At 46.5% G+C, this 19,066-nt stretch overlaps 1 protein-coding gene across 4 annotated transcripts; it reads right to left on the bottom strand.

Moving 5' to 3' along the window:
* Positions 1–792: 792 nt before the first annotated feature.
* Positions 793–18,781, bottom strand: ago3a (argonaute RISC catalytic component 3a). Of its 4 annotated transcripts, none has more exons than XM_030358224.1 (20): positions 17,995–18,781; positions 16,204–16,381; positions 15,515–15,635; positions 15,212–15,420; positions 13,944–14,080; positions 12,656–12,790; positions 11,937–12,024; positions 10,454–10,601; positions 9,952–10,071; positions 9,314–9,457; positions 8,329–8,331; positions 7,736–7,869; positions 6,635–6,819; positions 5,759–5,918; positions 5,379–5,469; positions 4,438–4,632; positions 4,061–4,195; positions 3,705–3,806; positions 3,297–3,496; positions 793–2,229 (listed from the first exon to the last, which is right to left on the bottom strand). In XM_030358224.1, exons 1-20 carry the CDS (start codon positions 18,011–18,013, stop codon positions 2,121–2,123), a joined length of 2,613 nt encoding a protein of 870 aa, XP_030214084.1. In that variant the 5' UTR covers positions 18,014–18,781; the 3' UTR covers positions 793–2,120. The 4 variants fall into 4 exon arrangements, with proteins under 4 accessions (XP_030214084.1, XP_030214086.1, XP_030214085.1 ...); XM_030358226.1 differs by having other exon boundaries at positions 9,335–9,457; XM_030358225.1 differs by lacking the exon at positions 8,329–8,331.
* Positions 18,782–19,066: the final 285 nt, after the last annotated feature.

Raw genomic sequence — 19,066 nt, 5'->3', positions numbered from 1 at the left:
ATCATTATTTCATATGAGGACCGCAGCCGTCACGGAGCTAAGAGGAAAACATTATAATATAGCAAAGTTCAAGGCTGTTCACCAATGGCTAGCGTGGAACCATCCTAAGATGTGTGTTTTGTCAGTTACTGGAATCAGAGTCAAAATTACTTCTAACCTCCATGTCGCTGCACCAGGCACTTAAAATATTTCCAAATATACTGCAGTAGACATATTAATAGTACTGCGGTCTTACTGCTCAAGATACACTACAGTGTTATATTACACATATATATACATACACACACACTACTGTCATTTATCGCTGCTCTTATTAAAAACATTGGCTCTCCATACACGACATTCTAAAAACCTTGCTCTACTAGGTATTCAGCTGTATATACACACCACTATATATACATACTGATATATATACTGTGATATCAAAACCCTTGATCAACTTCATGCTTCAAGGGGGCTGTGCAGGAGGCAATTTCATAACATAAAAAGGGCTATTACTTAAAATAAAATATATGAGGTGTTTAAAAGCCTAACATGGTCAAGGCTCTCATGAAATGCAATAAAGCATTTTTATATTCATAGGGAATCACACACTCCTCTCCCCAACATATCGATGGGTCATTTTCCAGAGGTCAAAAACACTATCTCCCGTCACTGTTATCTAGATTTCTTTACTGTCTCTCTACCAAAGCTCTAAAAACTGTCTGTGTTCTCAACCGTCTTTCTTTAAACTCTCTCTGCCCTTTACCATCTCTCTTCTAACTGTACCATCCATTATCTTTCTCTGTTCCATCTCTATTTAAACTACCCGTTATCCATCTTTCTCTAAAATTGTCGATATACCATCTCTCGTTAAACTGTCTCCCTGCCCTACCTTCGCTCTTCAAAACTATCTCTCTGCCCTACCGACGCTCTTCAAACTGTCTCTCTCCCCTACCATCTCCAAAATATTTGTTGGGGAATGACCTTCCCAAGGGCTGTGTCTCAATTGCATGGAAGCTTCCTAAATAGGGGGCAATGGGAGGTGTTGTGGTGGCATAGGACTGTTCCAATTCAGCAGGAACATAGGACTTGGCTTCAAGGAAATGTGATCCTCGGTGTGTAAGATCTCAAAAGGACCCCGATGTGACTCACCCCCTCGTAGGATAGGAAATACGCCCGACGTGATCGTCACATGATGCTAGCCGATTAGGCGGTGGGACTTAATTGACCACTTTCACAAGGTAGAGAACTACCGAGGAAGCTTCCTACTCGCATTTGAGACAGCGTTACCTCGCTCCTTCAGACGGGGAATGAGAGCTAGGGTAACAACCGGGGCGGGCGGAAATATCGTCACATTTAAATATCATATGGGAACCGAAAAGGATTGTTCTTAAAAATGGAAAAGAAACAAAAATGAACAAAGATGAAACCCCTTAGAAAATACAGAGAGCTGATGAAGTTGAAACCCCTCCCGATCTCCCCCGGTGCGTCACTGTACATCACCAGAGGGCCAACACCTCCCCCATGTGGCCAGATGTGGGCATGACACCGTCTTAAATATAAAGGAGGCAGTTGAAGCCTGGCTGCAGCCAGGCTTTGGGGTTACATCCAGACAGAGGGAACCCAAACAGGCACATATATTATATCGCTGTCATATAAAAATAAAAACACACACAAAAAAAAATTAAAACTGACCAATCCAAAAGGGCTGCTGTTTAAACCGAGTTGGGCTACGCAAGAAACATGATGGGATGGCGGCTGAAGGTTAGGGAAAACGCCCCTCACATCTCCCGGGGAAAATGAGGAGGGGGGGGGGGGGGGGGGGGGGGGGGAACTAAAATCATGATTGGCTGGTTCAGTATTGCATAAAAGTCTTTTGATATTAAAGCAGTGCTCATGTCCTCAGTCCAGAATATATCCGTGTATGTGTATGTACGTCCCTCCTTGCACAGTGTCTGGTCTGGGTAGACAGGATGTAGGGGCACACACACCTCTATATACTCCAAGACTGACACGCTATGTGTGTGCATATGTTAGTGTGTGTGTGCGTATATATTACTCTCTCTCTGTGTGTGTCTGTGTGTGTCTGTGTGTGTGTGTCTGTGTGTGTGTGTATTACTCTGTGTGTATGTGTGTGTTCAGGCGAAGTACATGGTCCTCAGGGTGTCGTGGTGGATCTGGACCGCCTTGGCCAGCGCCTGAGGGTCCCGGCCGTTGCTCTGACCAGAGACATGGCTGCCCTCCGCACTGAAACACACATTAATGAAAACAGACTTCAATATAAACACACACGACAGTTGGATAATTAAAAGGACAGAATGTAAATGTGATAAAGGAATGTAACTGATATAGTACAGAAAGTAACTGAGAAGGAATGTAACTGATAAAGGACAGAAAGTAGCTGTGATAAAGTACAGACAGTAGCTGGGATGAAGGAATGTAACTGATAAAGGACAGAAAGTAGCTGTGATAAAGTACAGACAGTTGCTGGGATGAAGGAATGTAACTGATATAGTACAGAAAGTAACTGTGATAAAGGAATGTAACTGATAAAGGACAGAAAGTAGCTGTGATAAAGTACAGACAGTAGCTGGGATGAAGGAATGTAACTGATATAGTACAGAAAGTAACTGTGATAAAGAAATGTAACTGATAAAGGACAGAAAGTAGCTGTGATAAAGTACAGACAGTTGCTGGGATGAAGGAATGTAACTGATATAGTACAGAAAGTAACTGTGATAAAGAAATGTAACTGATAAAGGACAGAAAGTAGCTGTGATAAAGTACAGGCAGTAGCTGGGATGAAGGAATGTAACTGATATAGTACAGAAAGTAACTGTGATAAAGGAATGTAACTGATAAAGGACAGAAAGTAGCTGTGATAAAGTACAGACAGTTGCTGGGATGAAGGAATGTAACTGATATAGTACAGAAAGTAACTGTGATAAAGGACAGACAGTAGCTGTGATAAAGATCAGACATTAGCTGTGATAAAGGACAGACGATAGCTGCGTTAAAGGACAGACAGTAAATGTGATAAAGGACAGACAGTAGCGATAATAAAGGACAGACAGTAGCTGTGATAACGGACAGACAGTAGCGATGATAAAGGACAGACAGTAGCGGTGATAAAGGACAGACAGTAGCGGTGATAAAGGACAGACAGTAGCTGTGATAAAGGACAGACAGTAGCGGTGATAAAGGACAGACAGTAGCGGTGATAAAGGACAGACAGTAGCTGTGATAAAGGACAGACAGTAGCTGTGATAAAGAACAGACAGTACTTTATCTGGAGCTGTGGTTCTCTCCCTCACCTGTCGTGCTCCTTGTCCACCAGGTGGTAGCGGGCGCGGAAGGCAACCAGGTGAGCGTAGTAGGCCGGCGCGGGGATGGACACGGAGCGCGTGCAGCGGACGTACGTGTGGCACAGCTGGTAGGTGAGGACCTGGAAGTCGTCGGCGGTGAAGCAGTTGTCGTCCCAGAGGACGTGGTAGTGCGAGGGCCGACTGGTACCCTGGAAACAGCAGCAACAGCATTACAACATCCCCATGGCGACAATCGCCATCGTCATGCCGAGCATCCACCTCAACCTGACAACCGTTACCATTGAAACCGTCACCTTCAACGCCGTCACAACGACAACCTTCCCCGTCACAACAATCACTAGGACGACAGCTGTCATCACCACGAGCGCGTCACGATAAAAACTAGCCAGCACGTACCTGTATCCCGGCGTGGCTGCAGAGGTAGAAGTCAAACTCGGAGGGGTGGGTGATGTCCGTGTCTACCGTGGTGCCGGCGGGGATGTTGCCACTGCGCCCGACCTGCACACAGAGCAGCGCTCAACTCAACCCAATTGTATTTATATAGCCCTTAATCCCCATTACAGTCTCAAAGGATTTCAAAACAGGGCAAATATTCATGACACTCAATCCACAAACGTGTAAGTGTGTGTGTGTGTACGTACATTTGCGTGCACACACACACACACAATAGTGTCTGTCTGTCTGTCTGTCTGTCTGTCTGTCTGTCTGTCTGTCTGTCTGTCTGTCTGTCTGTCTGTCTGTCCAGATCTTACCCTCTCATTGCGGTCAGCACAGAAAAGGCGAGTATGATGGCGTTTCTGGACCACGATGTAGGTGATGCCGGGCTGGTAGTCCTTCTCCAGGCTGATGCAGGCCTCCCGGATCGCCAGCAGCTCGTAGTACAGCACCTGGAACACAGCAGTTCATCGTACAATTAACAAATGAGTACAATTCTCAATCATGGCCGACGGTATCCCAATGCAGGCAGACGCAGACGCAGACGCACACACACACACACACACACACACACACACACACACACACACACACACACACACACACACACACACACACACACACACACACACACACACACACACACACACACACACACAACATTTGTATGCAAAAAAAAAACTCCAGCACGGACCTGTCTGAACTGTCCCTCGGACACCCCGTCCCGGTAGAAGATGATCCTGGTGGGCTTGTAGCGGGTCGACTTGTAGAACTGGATCAGCAGCTCTCGCACCATAGAGGAGAGGTCCTGGATCACCTCCTGCCTGGGCCTTTGGACACGCACCGTAGCGCAGTACCTGCTGGGGTGGGCGTCCATACTGCCCACCACCTGGGGAGCGGTTCCAGAAAGACAACATGGTTTAGACCTCCGGTGCTGACATGGAGAGGGCTGCCCCGACTGCGGACTGCAGAGACGGGGCCTGAAGCGGTTGGACGTTGTTGCTGCCTTCTGTGCCAGAGGAGCTACTATAATAATAATAAAAATGTTTATTTTATATAGCGCCTTTCTCAAACTTGACTCAAGGTCCCTTTACAGATTCATGAGCCCACACGGACCAAGACAGCACAACAAGAAGTACAAGCACACAAATACAAATAAATAATATTGGGGTCTGGGTATGGTACACACCAGAATCCTATACTTGCTGTCGGGGCCCCCATATTTCCCGTCTGTGTTAATGTATCTCGTCAGTTAAACGCGTTATTAACGGCGTCAACGCAAGACAATTTTAAATGGCGTTAATTTTTTTATTGCGCGATTAACGCAATTCCTTTTTTTATTCTTCTTTGGCTCAAAACAAAGAAGCAGTAGCCTGACTGCTATGTTCAAGGCAGTATGTTGGTATGTTCATCGTTTAATTGCACTATAGGCTTTTTTTTTGTATCGTCTTGTTTTGATCAGTAATAAAAAAACATTTGCACAAGGCAAGCCGATTTGCGATTAATCATGAGTTAACTATGACATTAATGTGATTAATCGCGATTAAATATTTGAATCACTTGACAGCACTAATCTCAATGCATGTAAACCATGCGAGTCCCACATGACACATTAGGGTTAGCCGGTTTGCTCACCGCTGCAATGGAGGGCTTCTTGCCGTCCCCAGCCGGGGGATGTGTGACGTCGGCTCCCAGGAAGATAACAGGCTGCTGGAACACCGAGGGCCTGCCAGACACACATTACAACATTACAACCTGCGTGCTGATTGAGTTAGCATAATAGTAACAGAGTTACAACCCCCATGCCAACATACTGAGCAGGAAGCTAGCTGACCTAGGAGTTAAAACCTGAGATGCTAACTGAGTATAGCATGAGACTAGCCGGGTGCTAACATAGTAACAATCATCCTAGCAGAAACTCCATGCGAACAGACAGAACACGATGCTACCTGTACTAAGAGCAATAAATTAGTTGGCGTGATGCTAGCTTAACCTCCGTGAAGGGGGGTACTGACCGTTGGTGAGGGACCAGGATGTTGTTGATTCCTCCCAGCTTGACGTTGATCTTGAGGCAGAGGTTGGACAGCGTCTGGGGAGACGTCTTCACCACGTTTTTCACCTGGACACACTGCGTGGCCATGCCCAGGAGGGTGTCTCCCACACGCTTCACCTCCGCTACACACAAACACACACTTCATTTACTATACTCTCCAGAAAAGACTAAGCCAAGCCTGACAACAGGTTGTTTCTGAACTGACTAGACCAGGGGTCTCAAACTCGCGGCCCGGGGGATGATATTTTTGGGCCCCCTACTTGACATCAAAGTCTAGCGTTAATGCGGCCCGCGCGTTGTTGTCAAACGCACATTTTTGCTGAGTGGCGTGCCACGCTATTTTATCACTTGTGATAGGGTGACCAGATGTCCCAGTTTTGCCGGGACAGTCCCAATTTTGAGTTGCGTGTCCTGAGTCCCGACAAAAGCCAAAGGACACTAAAATGTCCCGGTTTCCACCAACCACTATGAAATGTCCCTTGCTGTCAGCGATTACATAGCCAATGTGATCAAAATATAGCCCGATCATTAACTTAGATTGGGTCATTTGTGGTCCTTTTTTCTGTGGAATAATTGATGCGGCCCAGCCTGACCCAGACTCTACCTCCAACGGCCCCCCAGGTAAGTAGAGATTGAGACCCCTGGACTAGACGGACTAGTTTCTGGTGCTACCCACTGTAGACAGGGTCTTTTAAGTCTTGTTTAGAGGTGGTTTATGACTGTAGATGGGAGTCTTTCTGGGTTAGTTTGAGTGGATTTCTGACTGCAGACAGGGGTCTTTGTAGACTGAGTTAGGGGTATCTGGGCCTCTCTAGACTAGTATGATGTGGGTTCTGACCGTAGACGGGGGTCTTCCCGGGCAGGATGACGATGATGAGCTGCAGGCCGGCGTAGGTGTTCTTCAGGTGTCTGAACATGGGCTCCACGCTGTCGGCCCCCTGGGCGTATTTACAGAAGCACGGCTGGCCCTGGATGGGCATCCCAGCGTCCTTGGAGATCTTACGCAGCTGGTCCGTGAAGCCCCTGCAGCAGAAGCAAGCTACTTCAAATACTATACTACGCTTATTATTCAGTAATTGCAGTTTCCATCTATCTCATGAGAAACTCATATTACTAAAGTACTATACTTAATTAACACTTGCTTAACCAAGGTTATTTTTTACTATACAATGCCTCAAATACTACAATATTTACACTTATACTTAATCTACAGATAATTCCTCAAACTGGTTTAATCAGCAAAAAGTATGAAATGAGGAGTGGAGTGTAGAAGAGAGGAGGAGAGGATTGTAGAGGAGAGAGGAGAAGATTGTAGAGGAGATGGGAGGAGAGGTTTGAGGAGGAGAGGATTTTAGAGAGAGGAGAGGATTGTAGAGAGAGGAGGAGAGATGAGGATTGTAGAGGCGAGAGGAGGAGAGGTTTGTAGAGAGAGGAGAGGATTGTAGAGGGAGGAGGAGAGGTTTGTAGAGGAGAGAGGAGAGGAGAGGATTGTAGAGGAGAGAGGAGAGGATTGTAGAGGAGAGAGGATTGTAGAGGAGAGGATTGTAAAAGAGAGAGGAGGAGAGGTTTGTAGAGGAGAGAGGATTGGAGAAGAGAGGAGAGGATTGTAGAGGAAAGAGGAGAGGATTGTAGAAGAGAGAGGAGAAGAGGATTGTAGAAGAGAGAGGAGGAGAGGATGTAGAGGAGAGAGGAGGAGAGGTTTGTAGAGGAGAGAGGAGGAGAGGAGAGGTTTGTAGAGGAGAAGATTGTGGAAGAGAGAGGAGGAGAGGATTGTAGAGGAGAGAGGAGGCGAGGAGAGGATTACAGAAGAGAGAGGTTTGTAGAGGAGGGAGAGAGGATAAGATTGTAGGGGAGGGCAGAGGAGAGGATAATAACAACTGAGGAGGAGAGGATTATAGAGGCGGGAGGAGGAGAGGAGCGGAGGGAGGCGGCTCCATACTTGAGGATCTCCTCTCTGCACTGTCTCTGCGTGGCGAAGCAGGCAATGGCCCACATCTTGACCTCCACCCCGGTGTGGAACTGCTTCCCCCGCATGTCCCACACACCCTGGCTGGGGGTCGCCACCGTACGGCTCTGAAACCACAGACACCGCAGGCGTGTCACACACACACAGCAATACGTGCACACACACACACACACACACACACACACAACATCCACACGACACCAAAGTAATGCCCCCCCCACACACACGCACACACACACAGCCACATCGCCCGCACACACCGCAGTCTTATCACATACATACCAATACTAAACTCGAATGCTGACACATACACACTCACACTCCAGGGATATCCCCCCCCCCATATACACACACACGCACACACAAATACTGACCCACACAGACACCAGTCATATCTTTACACACACACACACACAAATGCTAACAGACACACACCAAAATGATATCACATACATACTCACACACGCCAATACAGACACCCGACTGGAGATAGCCTACGCAGCATGATGCATCCTAACTCACACACTGATTCCAACATTTGTTTACAACCAGAAAAAAAAACGTACTTCCTGAGGGGACACACACACACACACACACACACACACACACACACACACACACACACACACACACACACACACACACACACACACACACACACACACACACACACACACACACACACACACACACACACACACACACACACACACGATGTAGCATGGAGGCTTGGTTAACATTTGTATGCAAAACAAGTCACAAACAAAATGTACTCAAAACAATATCATTACCATCACAGCTTTAACTTAACAAACAACTTGATTTGATCAGAACCCATTCTTTACTACAACATGCTAATATGATAAAGATAATACTGACTTGCTAACAACAGGCAAGCATACAGATAGATAGACAGAAAAACATCTGTAGGAACTTGGTAGGCAGTTAGTCGGAGAGACAGGTGTCAGTACCAGGAAGACGGACAGATACATGTAGGTACCAGGTAGTCAGCCAGAGAGGTAGACAGACAGGTGTAAGTAGTAGTTAGACAGGCCGACACATGTAGGTACCAGGTAGTCAGCCAGAGAGGTAGACAGACAGGTGTAAGTACTAGGTAGACAGGCCGACAGATGTAGGCACCAGATAGTCAGACAGAGAGGTGGACAGACTTACAGGTTTAAGTACCAGGTAGAAAGACATGGAAAAAGACAGGTGTACAGAGAGGTGACAGTACCAGGTAAACGCACAGACACATGTAGGCACCATGTAGTCAGACAGACAGGTTTAAGTCCCAGGTAGACAGACAGGTTTACAGACTGACAGGTGTAAGTACCAGATAGACAGACAGACAGACACATGTAGGCAACCAGGTAGTCAGATAGACAGGTAAACAGTCCGACAGCTGTAAGTACAGACGGACACATGTAGGTTCCAGGCAGTCAGATAGACAGGTAAACAGTCTGACAGCTGTAAGTACCAGATAGATAGACAGACACATGTAGGTTCAAGGCAGTCTGGCATACAGGTAGACGGACAGACAGGTGTAGGTACCAGGTAGTTTTCGGTGCTCACCCGACCTCCATACTGCAGCATGGGTGGGGGCAGCACGCGCCCCGTCACCTGGGACATCTCGTCCCGCACCTTGAACCTGAACTCCTGGACGAAGGGGTCCGCTTCGTAGTTGGCGCTGCGCACCTGAGGTGAGAACCAGGGGAGAACCAGTGGGTCAGGGCCTTTGGATGAGACACCTTGGTCCACACATCATGGAAGCAGTGAGGGCATTCCTGTGAAATACTATACCCATACTTTCCTGCTACCAGGTTTTACCAGCTTTTCATGTAGAGGAGATGAGTCGTATGGCAAGAAGTTTAACACAAATTCTGTCAACATTTTTAACCGACACCAGTGTGTCGTGTCTTATAATTCCTTGAATGAGACATTATAGAGCTAATGGTGGGGGTAAAAAAAGGAGAACAGAGAAAGAAAGAAAGAAAGAAAGAAAGAAAGAAAGAAAGAAAGAAAGAAAGAAAGAAAGAAAGAAAGAAAGAAAGAAAGAAAGAAAGAAAGAAAGAAAGAAAGAAAGAAAGAAAGAAAGAAAAAAAATAAAGAAACTAAAGAAAGAAAAAAACTAAGAAAGAAAGAGTCAGACCCCACCCGCCCACTAGGGGGGGCTGGTCTCCACTACTCACCAGCCGGCTGATCTCTTCCTGTCTGTCGGGGGCAGAGCGAGCTGTGGCCTTGATCATCGTCGAGGTCTGGTTATCAGTCAGCTTCTTGATGCAGCGCTGGCCTGCTACAATGTTACACACCTGAGGACACAACAACACACCTGTAACACCTGCTACAATGTTACACACCTGAGGACACAACAACACACCTGTAACCCCTGCTACAATGTTACACACCTGAGGACACAACAACACACCTGTAACACCTGCTACAATGTTACACACCTGAGGACACAACAACACACCTGTAACACCTGCTACAATGTTACACACCTGAGGACACAACAACACACCTGTAACACCTGCTACAATGTTACACACCTGAGGACACAACAACACACCTGTAACACCTGCTACAATGTTACACACCTGAGGACACAACAACACACCTGTAACACCTGCTACAATGTTACACACCTGAGGACACAACAACAACACACCTGGGCATGGTGGGTTCTCTTACCTCCAGGGGCAGGTAGGTGTGTTTCTGCTCCTGGCCCACCTGCAGACAGGGCAGGTGGGGGTACTTCAGCTGCAGGCTGTACTTGTCTTTGAAGTACTGAGCCACCGTGCGCTCCACCGTCTGCCCGTTCTCTAGCTGCAGGGGGAAGCTGAGACAAGGGAGAGGCGTTAGCTGAATGGTCTGGGTTCAACTCCCATCTAGACAGAAGGCCTGTAGTCTGGGTTCAACTCCCGTCTAGACAGAAGGCCTGTAGTCTGGGTTCAACTCCCGTCTAGACAGAAGGCCTGTAGTCTGGGTTCAACTCCCGTCTAGACAGAAGGCCTGTAGTCTGGGTTAAACTCCCATCTAGACAGAAGGCCTGTAGTCTGGGTTCAACTCCCATCTAGACAGAAGGCCGGTAGTCTGGGTTCAACTCCCGTCTAGACAGAAGGCCTGTAGTCTGGGTTCAACTCCCATCTAGACAGAAGGCCTGTAGTCTGGGTTCAACTCCCTTCTAGACAGAAGGCAGGTTGTCCTGGTTCAACTCCCATCTAGACAGAAGGCCTGTAGTCTGGGTTCAACTCCCATCTAGACAGAAGGCCTGTAGTCTGGGTTCAACTCCCTTCTAGACAGAAGGCCTGTATTCTGGGTTCAACTCCCATCTAGACAGAAGGCCTGTAGTCTGGGTTCAACTCCCGTCTAGACAGAAGGCCTGTAGTCTGGGTTCAACTCCCATCTAGACAGAAGGCCTGTAGTCTGGGTTCAACTCCCGTCTAGACAGAAGGCAGGTTGTCCTGGTTCAACTCCCTTCTAGACAGAAGGCCTGTAGTATGGGTTCAACTCCCGTCTAGACAGAAGGCCTGTACTCTGGGTTCAACTCCCGTCTAGACAGAAGGCCTGTAGTCTGGGTTCAACTCCCTTCTAGACAGAAGGCAGGTTGTCTCGGTTTAACTCCCGTCTAGATTGACAGCAGGTGGGTCAGAGGGTAACTGCTTGTTGTGATGTGGAAGCGTAGGGACTCCAGTTCAAGGAGAGTTCCCTGATATTACTATTGCTATTTCAGCAGACTCTTTTTTTCCGAAGCGACATACGAGATCAGACACAGGTCATAAAGCAGCCAGAGGGGATATGGCTAAACACCCTAACCACTAAACTATCCTTTTTCACACCGTTTCATCCTTCTAAAACCGCTTTTCTCAGATGTCTTGAAATGGAAGATAAAAGCGAGACTGTCTCTTTAAATGATTACTCATAGTATTAGAATTTATTTCCTGGAAGCATGACACATTGCCAGATGAGAAGTACGGTGAGTGCAGCGGAGAGAGGTAAAAGAACCCTTACATCCAAACGTTGCCCTGATGAGATGCTAAAGCAACAAGCTAACACATGACTCACTACTGAACACAGCTGTTTTGCTCATGGTGAATTGGTGTTAATGTGGTCGGTCTCTGGCTAAGAGTACTCACACACACACACACACACACGCACACACAAACTGACTCACGTCTGGTGGCTGGCCGGGCGGCGAGTGACGTTACACACACGGTACTTCCTCCTCATCGTCCCACAGTGGGTCACCTCTACCTTCAGACCTGGAGAGACAGAGAGACATTTACCATTGCAGTACTTAAAAAAAAAAAAAAAAAAAAAAATATCACATACAACCTGCACAAAACTCCACAATACAAATTCTGTATTTTTTTGGGAGATTACATTTAACATACATCACGAATATACACAGATACACAGACTGTGTTCCAATATCCATACTTCCATGAGTACACTTAAATGTAGTGCACTATCCGTGCTCACTAAGAGCTCTAATTTTCAGATGCCAGTGTTGTTCCAAATCGAACACTCTGCGTTGCACTGACCGGAAATTACGATCACGACTGCCGCCGCGGCTCCTCCCCCGCAATAAACATCCCGCTTTGAACGGTGAACTCTTTACGCCTAGCAGCTATACAAAGCTATAAAAGCTATACAAACTACAAAATGACTATATTAATGCAGGCTACGTGGAAAATGTGCCGACTTTGGCTAAGCCTGGCTCCGCCCTCTTCCGCTACGTAGCCAAGATGGCTGCCGTTGAGTACGAAAAGTGTACATCAATCCGCACTTTGCGGTTTGACCGTTTTGAGTACACCATCCGGGTCCTTTTAACACACCCCGATCGGAATCGGAACGCCCTACGTACTCAAACTAAGGCTAGTAAGTACGGACCTTTGATCTCCTTGGTGAACTTGACCCGGTGGGAGTCTGTGAGGGGCCGGGGTTGCTCATCGATGTTGTGGATGTCCAGAACCTCACACATGAACCGGACCACCTGCTGGGCCTTGTAAAAAGCTGTGGCAGACACTACACACACACACACACAAAAATATAGATGAACACATTTCAATAACAACACTCCCAAAAATAGATGTTTTCCTATCGTTAGAATGTATATAAAAATATATAAATAAAAATGAAACTGCATTCATTACTTTGGCCGAGAGATGAAAACAAGAGAGATTTAGTGTGAGATAGGACTGATAGAAAGAGTATGATGGATAGAGAGACAGAGATAGAGGCTAAAGGACGGTGAGAAAGCGGGAGAGTCTTTCTTCGACATATACCGTCACACACACCCCCGTCTCCACGGTAACAGCTGGCCCCCATAGAGCCAACGATCAACGTCCCACACCTCTGGGCGATTAATCGAATTTTGATTGCGATTTCGATTTTAGCGTCAAACATCACAAAATTAACATAATCAAGTTTTTCAAAAAAAAATAATGTATTATTATTTTTTTATGTTTTATAGAAAGAGCAGAACAGGTGGATACACATCTGTATATACTTTTAGATTGGAACATTTTATTTTGACCATTTTTAACCAGTTCTCTAAATAAATATAAATCTGAATAAATACATGTTTTCAATCTAAAAAATAATCGTTTGAATAGTCGTGATTTCAATATTGACCAAAATAATGGTGATTATGATTTTTCCCATAACCGAGCAGCCCTAACTCAAATATGACCTCTGTTTCTCTCTCTCTTCAGATTATGTATTTAATGATCAATGATGCCTTAATTGATCAGGTGTGGATCCATTGAACAGGTGACCAGGCGATGAGTTTCTAAATGTACGTCCACACCAGAAGCGAATTGGGCTACCAAATCGCCGGAAGTCATTCACTTTCTATGGGCAAGAGCGACCAAAGCGACCAACGCTACCAGCGGCCAAAGTTGAGCGACCAGAGCGTGGAAAACTGTTGAACTTTATGCAAATTACTATGACGCGTTTCAGCGGCAAAACACTGACAGCCAATCGGAATGTAGACGCTCTTCTCTTGCGTGGATCCCAGGGAACACCGGCAGGCATTTTCGAATTGTACGTCATGAGCGACCAAAGCGAACAGAAATATTCGCAGCGAAACTTTATGAGTGACCAAAGCGACTTTGACGCGGTCGCTTCTTGTGTGGACGTACAGTTAATGAGGTATTTGTTGATCAGTGGACCTCACCATCGATGTTGAGCATCATCTTCCACATTGCGGGGCGGACGGACTGATGGAAGCCGAACCACACCTCTCTTCCCCCGCCCAGCGGGTGGTCATAACCCTCTGGAGGGGAGAAGAACGAACGGCCCACGGGTGTGTACCTGCACACACACACACACACACACACACACACACACACACACACACGGTTTTAACAACAGAAGGAACTTTTAGGACCAAACAAAGAGAAGTGACCTTAATACCCAGAACCCATCAGTCTCCTCTGGGGCTCATCTTGGTCACACCGGCATGGACCATGATACACAGAGTCCCGCACTGAGGGATAAGAGAGCTGCGTGGTGTTGACAGGTCTTGGCTGGCGGATAAAGACACACTACAGGGGAGGAGGCTAGGCTTTGGCGCAACACTGGGTCTTTATTTTTTGCTTTGAGATCAGAGACCTCACATTGGATTTATGATGGAAATTGATGCCATGGGTGACGCATCATACAGAGGATAAAAGTTCTGGGCTAAGCAATGCTTAAGATATTATTAAGCCTCGTTTCCACATACGTACATTCTCGTATGCGATCCAACCGTCTCCGACCGAAAGTCCATTCATTCCTATGTGATTCTCCGTAATGTCCGTAATATACGTTCAAAAGAATTTAGCTTTCGCCGTCGTTTTACGGAGATACCGTTTGAACGTTTTTAAGTACCTGGCAGGCCAAACTCCTCGCTGATCTCTTTCCAAGCCTTGTTGGTTTTGTTTTTATCTCTGTATATGTCGATCCTCATGTTCCAAAGTACCGGTCTACTAAAAACGGCCATTATCATACGTTCCCCCATCTTTTTGGCTGTCCGTAAATAAATTCATGTCCGTACGTAAAACACTAGCGACCTCTTCCATAAATTTACAGAAGCACGGATACGAAAAACATACGTATGTGGAAACGAGGCGTACGGAAAGGGTCAGCATCAAAGCAACATCACAAATACGTGTTCACATGGGGAGCGTCTAAAAATATCAGGCTTGGTGGCAATATCCCTTGGGTTCTTTTCAAATAGTTTAACAGAGTTTATGGTTTTAGTAACAAGGCAGCAGTCACCAGGTAACCTAGTGAGGCCACCTAACCAGGGAGGGGACAGGAAGGTAACAAGGAAGTAAACAGGAACCATACCCCAGGAAGTCAAGCACAGGAAGTAAACCGTTGGGTAAACAGGAAGAAGTAATGACCAAATCAGGAAGTGAACCGGAGGCGACCGTCAGTCCGTAAAAGGTTACAACGTACTTGATGGAGGGCAGGTGTCTGAGCACCACGTCGACGGCGTGAACAGGGTTGGTACTGATGGGCTTGTCCAGTTCCAGGGGGTCTGGGGTACCGTGCCCCGCCAGCACATCGTGCAATGTGTGCCAACTCACGTTGGAGACCAACTTAATGGACACCTTGAAGGGCCGGTCTTTCCCCCCTTCCCCTGGTAGAGTGACATCCAGGTCCACCTGCAAACGGGAGAAACGAGGTCACAGACGATGTAAGTGCGCGAGTGTGGGAGCGATTGAATGGGAGAGTGATGGAGTCACTTGAGTTTCTCACCCCGGCTGCTGCTAGAGGCAGTGGGTTAGCTGTGTACAGGCTCCTCTTCCCATCGTAGACCGGCCTCCGGTCCCCGAAGATGGTCACCTTGAAGTGCTTCACCATAGAGTCGACCACCTCCCTGCACAACGAAAGGACCGCTTCGTCAAAAGCTCTCATTCAGTCCTTAATCTGACGTGTTCTGTAGACTGTAATCTAGGATGCAATGGTATATAATCTATTCTTCATCTCGTCTTCAGCAGATTCTGCATTCTAGCCTCCAACCTAGTCCGTCTCCTGTTTAGCAATGCAGTGAATAACCTAGTCAGTAATCTAGTTTGAAATTTAATGTTCGATATACTGTAGTCTGTAAAATGGCATTTCATCACTTTTGTTATCTAGTATATAACCCAATCAGCAAACTGGTTACTAATCTAATATTTAATCTGGTCTTTAGCATAGTCTGTAACATAGGTCTGGAATATAGTCTTTTAGCTAGTAACTGGTCTGTGAACTAGTCACTAAGCAACAGCTATCTAAGATCACCAATGTAGAAAAACACCATAACATTAGCCTCAAGGCATCTCCGCGGTAGGTACTGGCTAACACCCATTTGAAATATTAATAATAATAATAATAATAATAATAATAATAATAATAAATCAGCATCATTTTAGCCTGCATGCATGCCAGCGCTAGCAACAGGCTACCTGTTGACCCTGCGAGGACACTTCTCAGGCGTGATGTCCACCTGGTACAGGTAGACGTCCATCTGGGGGATGTCCACCTGGAAGCAGTTAGCCAGGAGCCTGATGGGCTTCCCTGCTGAACCGAAGCCCGGGCGCCTGGGCACCTGGAACAGAGCCTGGGCCTCCACCGCTACCGTTGCTGGGGGGGGGGGGGGGGGGGGGGGGTGAATAAGAGAGACAGAGAGACAGAGAGAGAGAGAGAGTGAGAAGATTGGATTCTAAGAAACCAGTAATAAATGTTTGATTGCTTTGTTTTACTCTGCGGTACATCTCTAAACCCTGGAACTCCTCAACTTCTTTCCTTTTACAATTCAATTGAAAAGGGGTATTTTAGATTGCACCTTTTTTAAAAAGGAAGTGACAAACGACAACATTGACTTTCTAAATGTGCGAGGGGAAAACCACTTGCAACCAACTGAATGTGTCACACACCCCTCAAGCCCCCCTTCCCCAACAAAGGGACAGGTTCAAAGCAAGACACGCATGTGATTCACCACATGCGTGGGATGACGGGGTCTTAGGACCGCGTGGAGGGGAATACAGCTTTGAAAAACATACCAGTAACAAAACTCCAGTTACTTGTTACTCTCTCGCTTCGTTCTCGTTCTCTCTCTCTCTCTCTCTCTCGTTCTCTCTCTCTCTCGTTCTCTCTCTCTCTCGTTCTCTCTCTCTCTCGTTCTCTCTCTCTCTCGTTCTCTCTCTCTCTCTCTCTCTCTCTCTCTCTCTCTCTCTCTCTCTCTCTCTCTCTCTCTCTCTCTCTCTCTCTCTCTCTCTCTCTCTCTCTCTCTCTCTCTCTCTCTCTCTCTCTCTCTCTCTCTCTCTCTCTCTCATAGTCGTTGCTGATGTTCTGAGAAACATATAAGATCGTTATAAATCGTTTCTTCACTAACATCTGTCCAACGACATGAGACACTGCGAACAGCAACAGGTGTACGATGACATCACATCCTGTAATGTTAACGTTTTCGGAATGGTGGGAAAGTGCAGAACAACGAACACAACAGACGGACTAAGGGGTTGTCGTGGCAACCACTGGCGGGAATCCCTGGGTTTCTGAATGGCAGACTCAACAGTGGTGGTCAAAGTGCTTCCTTAATCCTGATCCAACCCCTATAGTAAATAGAAATGTATTCCTTTTAGAACATGTTAAATGCTGACACACAGCAGCAACCATGCAGGAACACCCAGCGTTTTGCATGATGTAGCCAGTGAGTTGGTGAAATAAGTTCTTCCCTCATGCAGCCTGAAAAGAAAAGCTAAGGGCTAGGCTAGGGTTACCTGATCCAATCCAAAATTTAAGCTACATGGACGAAACAGCACCCAACATCACTCTATAACCTGTCCATATCAATACATTTAATTATTAAAATGTTTAAGCGTAGAGTAGCGATGACTAGTAAAGTTTCACTTTGATTGAGATTTCCATCACGTAACAAGGCAAGTAAATAAGTAGGGTAGACCACCAAACCTCCCTACTGACAACATAAACAGCCCGGTTGCTCCCTAGTAGCTGTCAAACACGAGGAGACCTTACGGTCAACTTATAATAATTTTACATTATGTGCGTAGACAACATATTTGTAAGACTTGGTGAGTCCATAGCAGGTAAAAACAAACCACAGCACCAGATATCTATAAATCCACAGAAGGTCTACATACAGGAGGACATGTGAACAAGTTGTAATCCGGACAAATATTAATGCAATTCATATTCAAGTTATTGTACTGAACGTCCACTCGACAACAGTTTACCTGTTGTTCCGGTGTCCATTCATGAGGTCAGTGCCCCGGTCTCTGCCGGGACCTAAGCGGTCTGAAGCTGGGAACTCGTCCTCCGTAAGGTCCGCTGTCTCCCACGGCGATGGGCCGTGTCCTGGCGGGGCGTCCTGGCCCTCCGACCACACTCGTGCCGACTGTCACACCGGGCTCTACTGCAGTCCGTCACCGGGACTCCTATTTACCGGGCTCTATGGTGTCGCCGTGTCGGCATAGCCGTGTTTTTAAGGCTCAGTGAACACAAGCTACACTTTGTTAGCCATGTCTGCTAGCTCGGTAGCCAGGCGTTGGGGGTGGGGGGTGGGGAAAGTGACTAAAACCAAATTCTATAAGAAACAAATCAGACGACACTCGCCGTCCACAAACCGTAAGAACAGCGTCCTCACATTCCCCAGACAATCCTGGAACTTGACAGTGGTTACACAGACATGCTGGTACTCCAAAACCCGGGTAAGAAACCGGGTTATAGCGATAGGTTAGGCTAGTAGGTGCCGAATAGTTTGAAGTTGTAGCGACAAAACCGCTCCTATCGCGATATGGGGAAGCTGTCACGACCCCAAGCTCATAGGGAAGCGGATTCCGATGACGCTGGAAGTCCTGAACGCGTCCAAAACATCCCGGATTGCACAGTCTAGGTTTAGATTCAGTCTAAATTCAGGTCGCGAGTTAAATCCCTCCTTGCCGAGTTATCGGTGGTTCCAGTCCAGCTGACATATCAACTCTCTGGACTCCAGCTGCTGTCTAAATATGGTCATATTTCCTCTTCTGACAGCGATGGGAAGAGGCGGGGCACCGGCGTCTGACGTCGTTCGTATCCACTCCTCCCACGTTAGATCGATATTAATCAATTCATTATTTTGTACAATTATATACGTTGGCATAATAAGCATGCAGTAATCTACAATTGTTGACCGACCATGATCAATTATTAATCGTCCTGTTGTCAAAAAAGATAAACAAATATTAACCTTTCAATCTAATGAACATAATTGCTTCATATCAATCACCATAATCATAAAAATATGTAAACAAACTATAGTAACAAGAA

Source organism: Gadus morhua, chromosome 6, assembly GCF_902167405.1.
Source record: "Gadus morhua chromosome 6, gadMor3.0, whole genome shotgun sequence".
NCBI lineage: Eukaryota > Metazoa > Chordata > Actinopteri > Gadiformes > Gadidae > Gadus > Gadus morhua.
This window is presented reverse-complemented; position numbering and strand designations above follow the sequence as displayed.

Bases quoted from the DNA above. Each gene is read 5' to 3' on its own strand.
- ago3a (XM_030358224.1), bottom strand. The intron at 4,633-5,378 runs GTGAGCAAACCG...ACCGCTCCCCAG, and splicing joins AGAAGCCCTCCATTGCAGCG to GTGGTGGGCAGTATGGACGC. The intron at 4,196-4,437 runs GTCCGTGCTGGA...GCTGTGTTCCAG, and splicing joins CCGAGGGACAGTTCAGACAG to GTGCTGTACTACGAGCTGCT.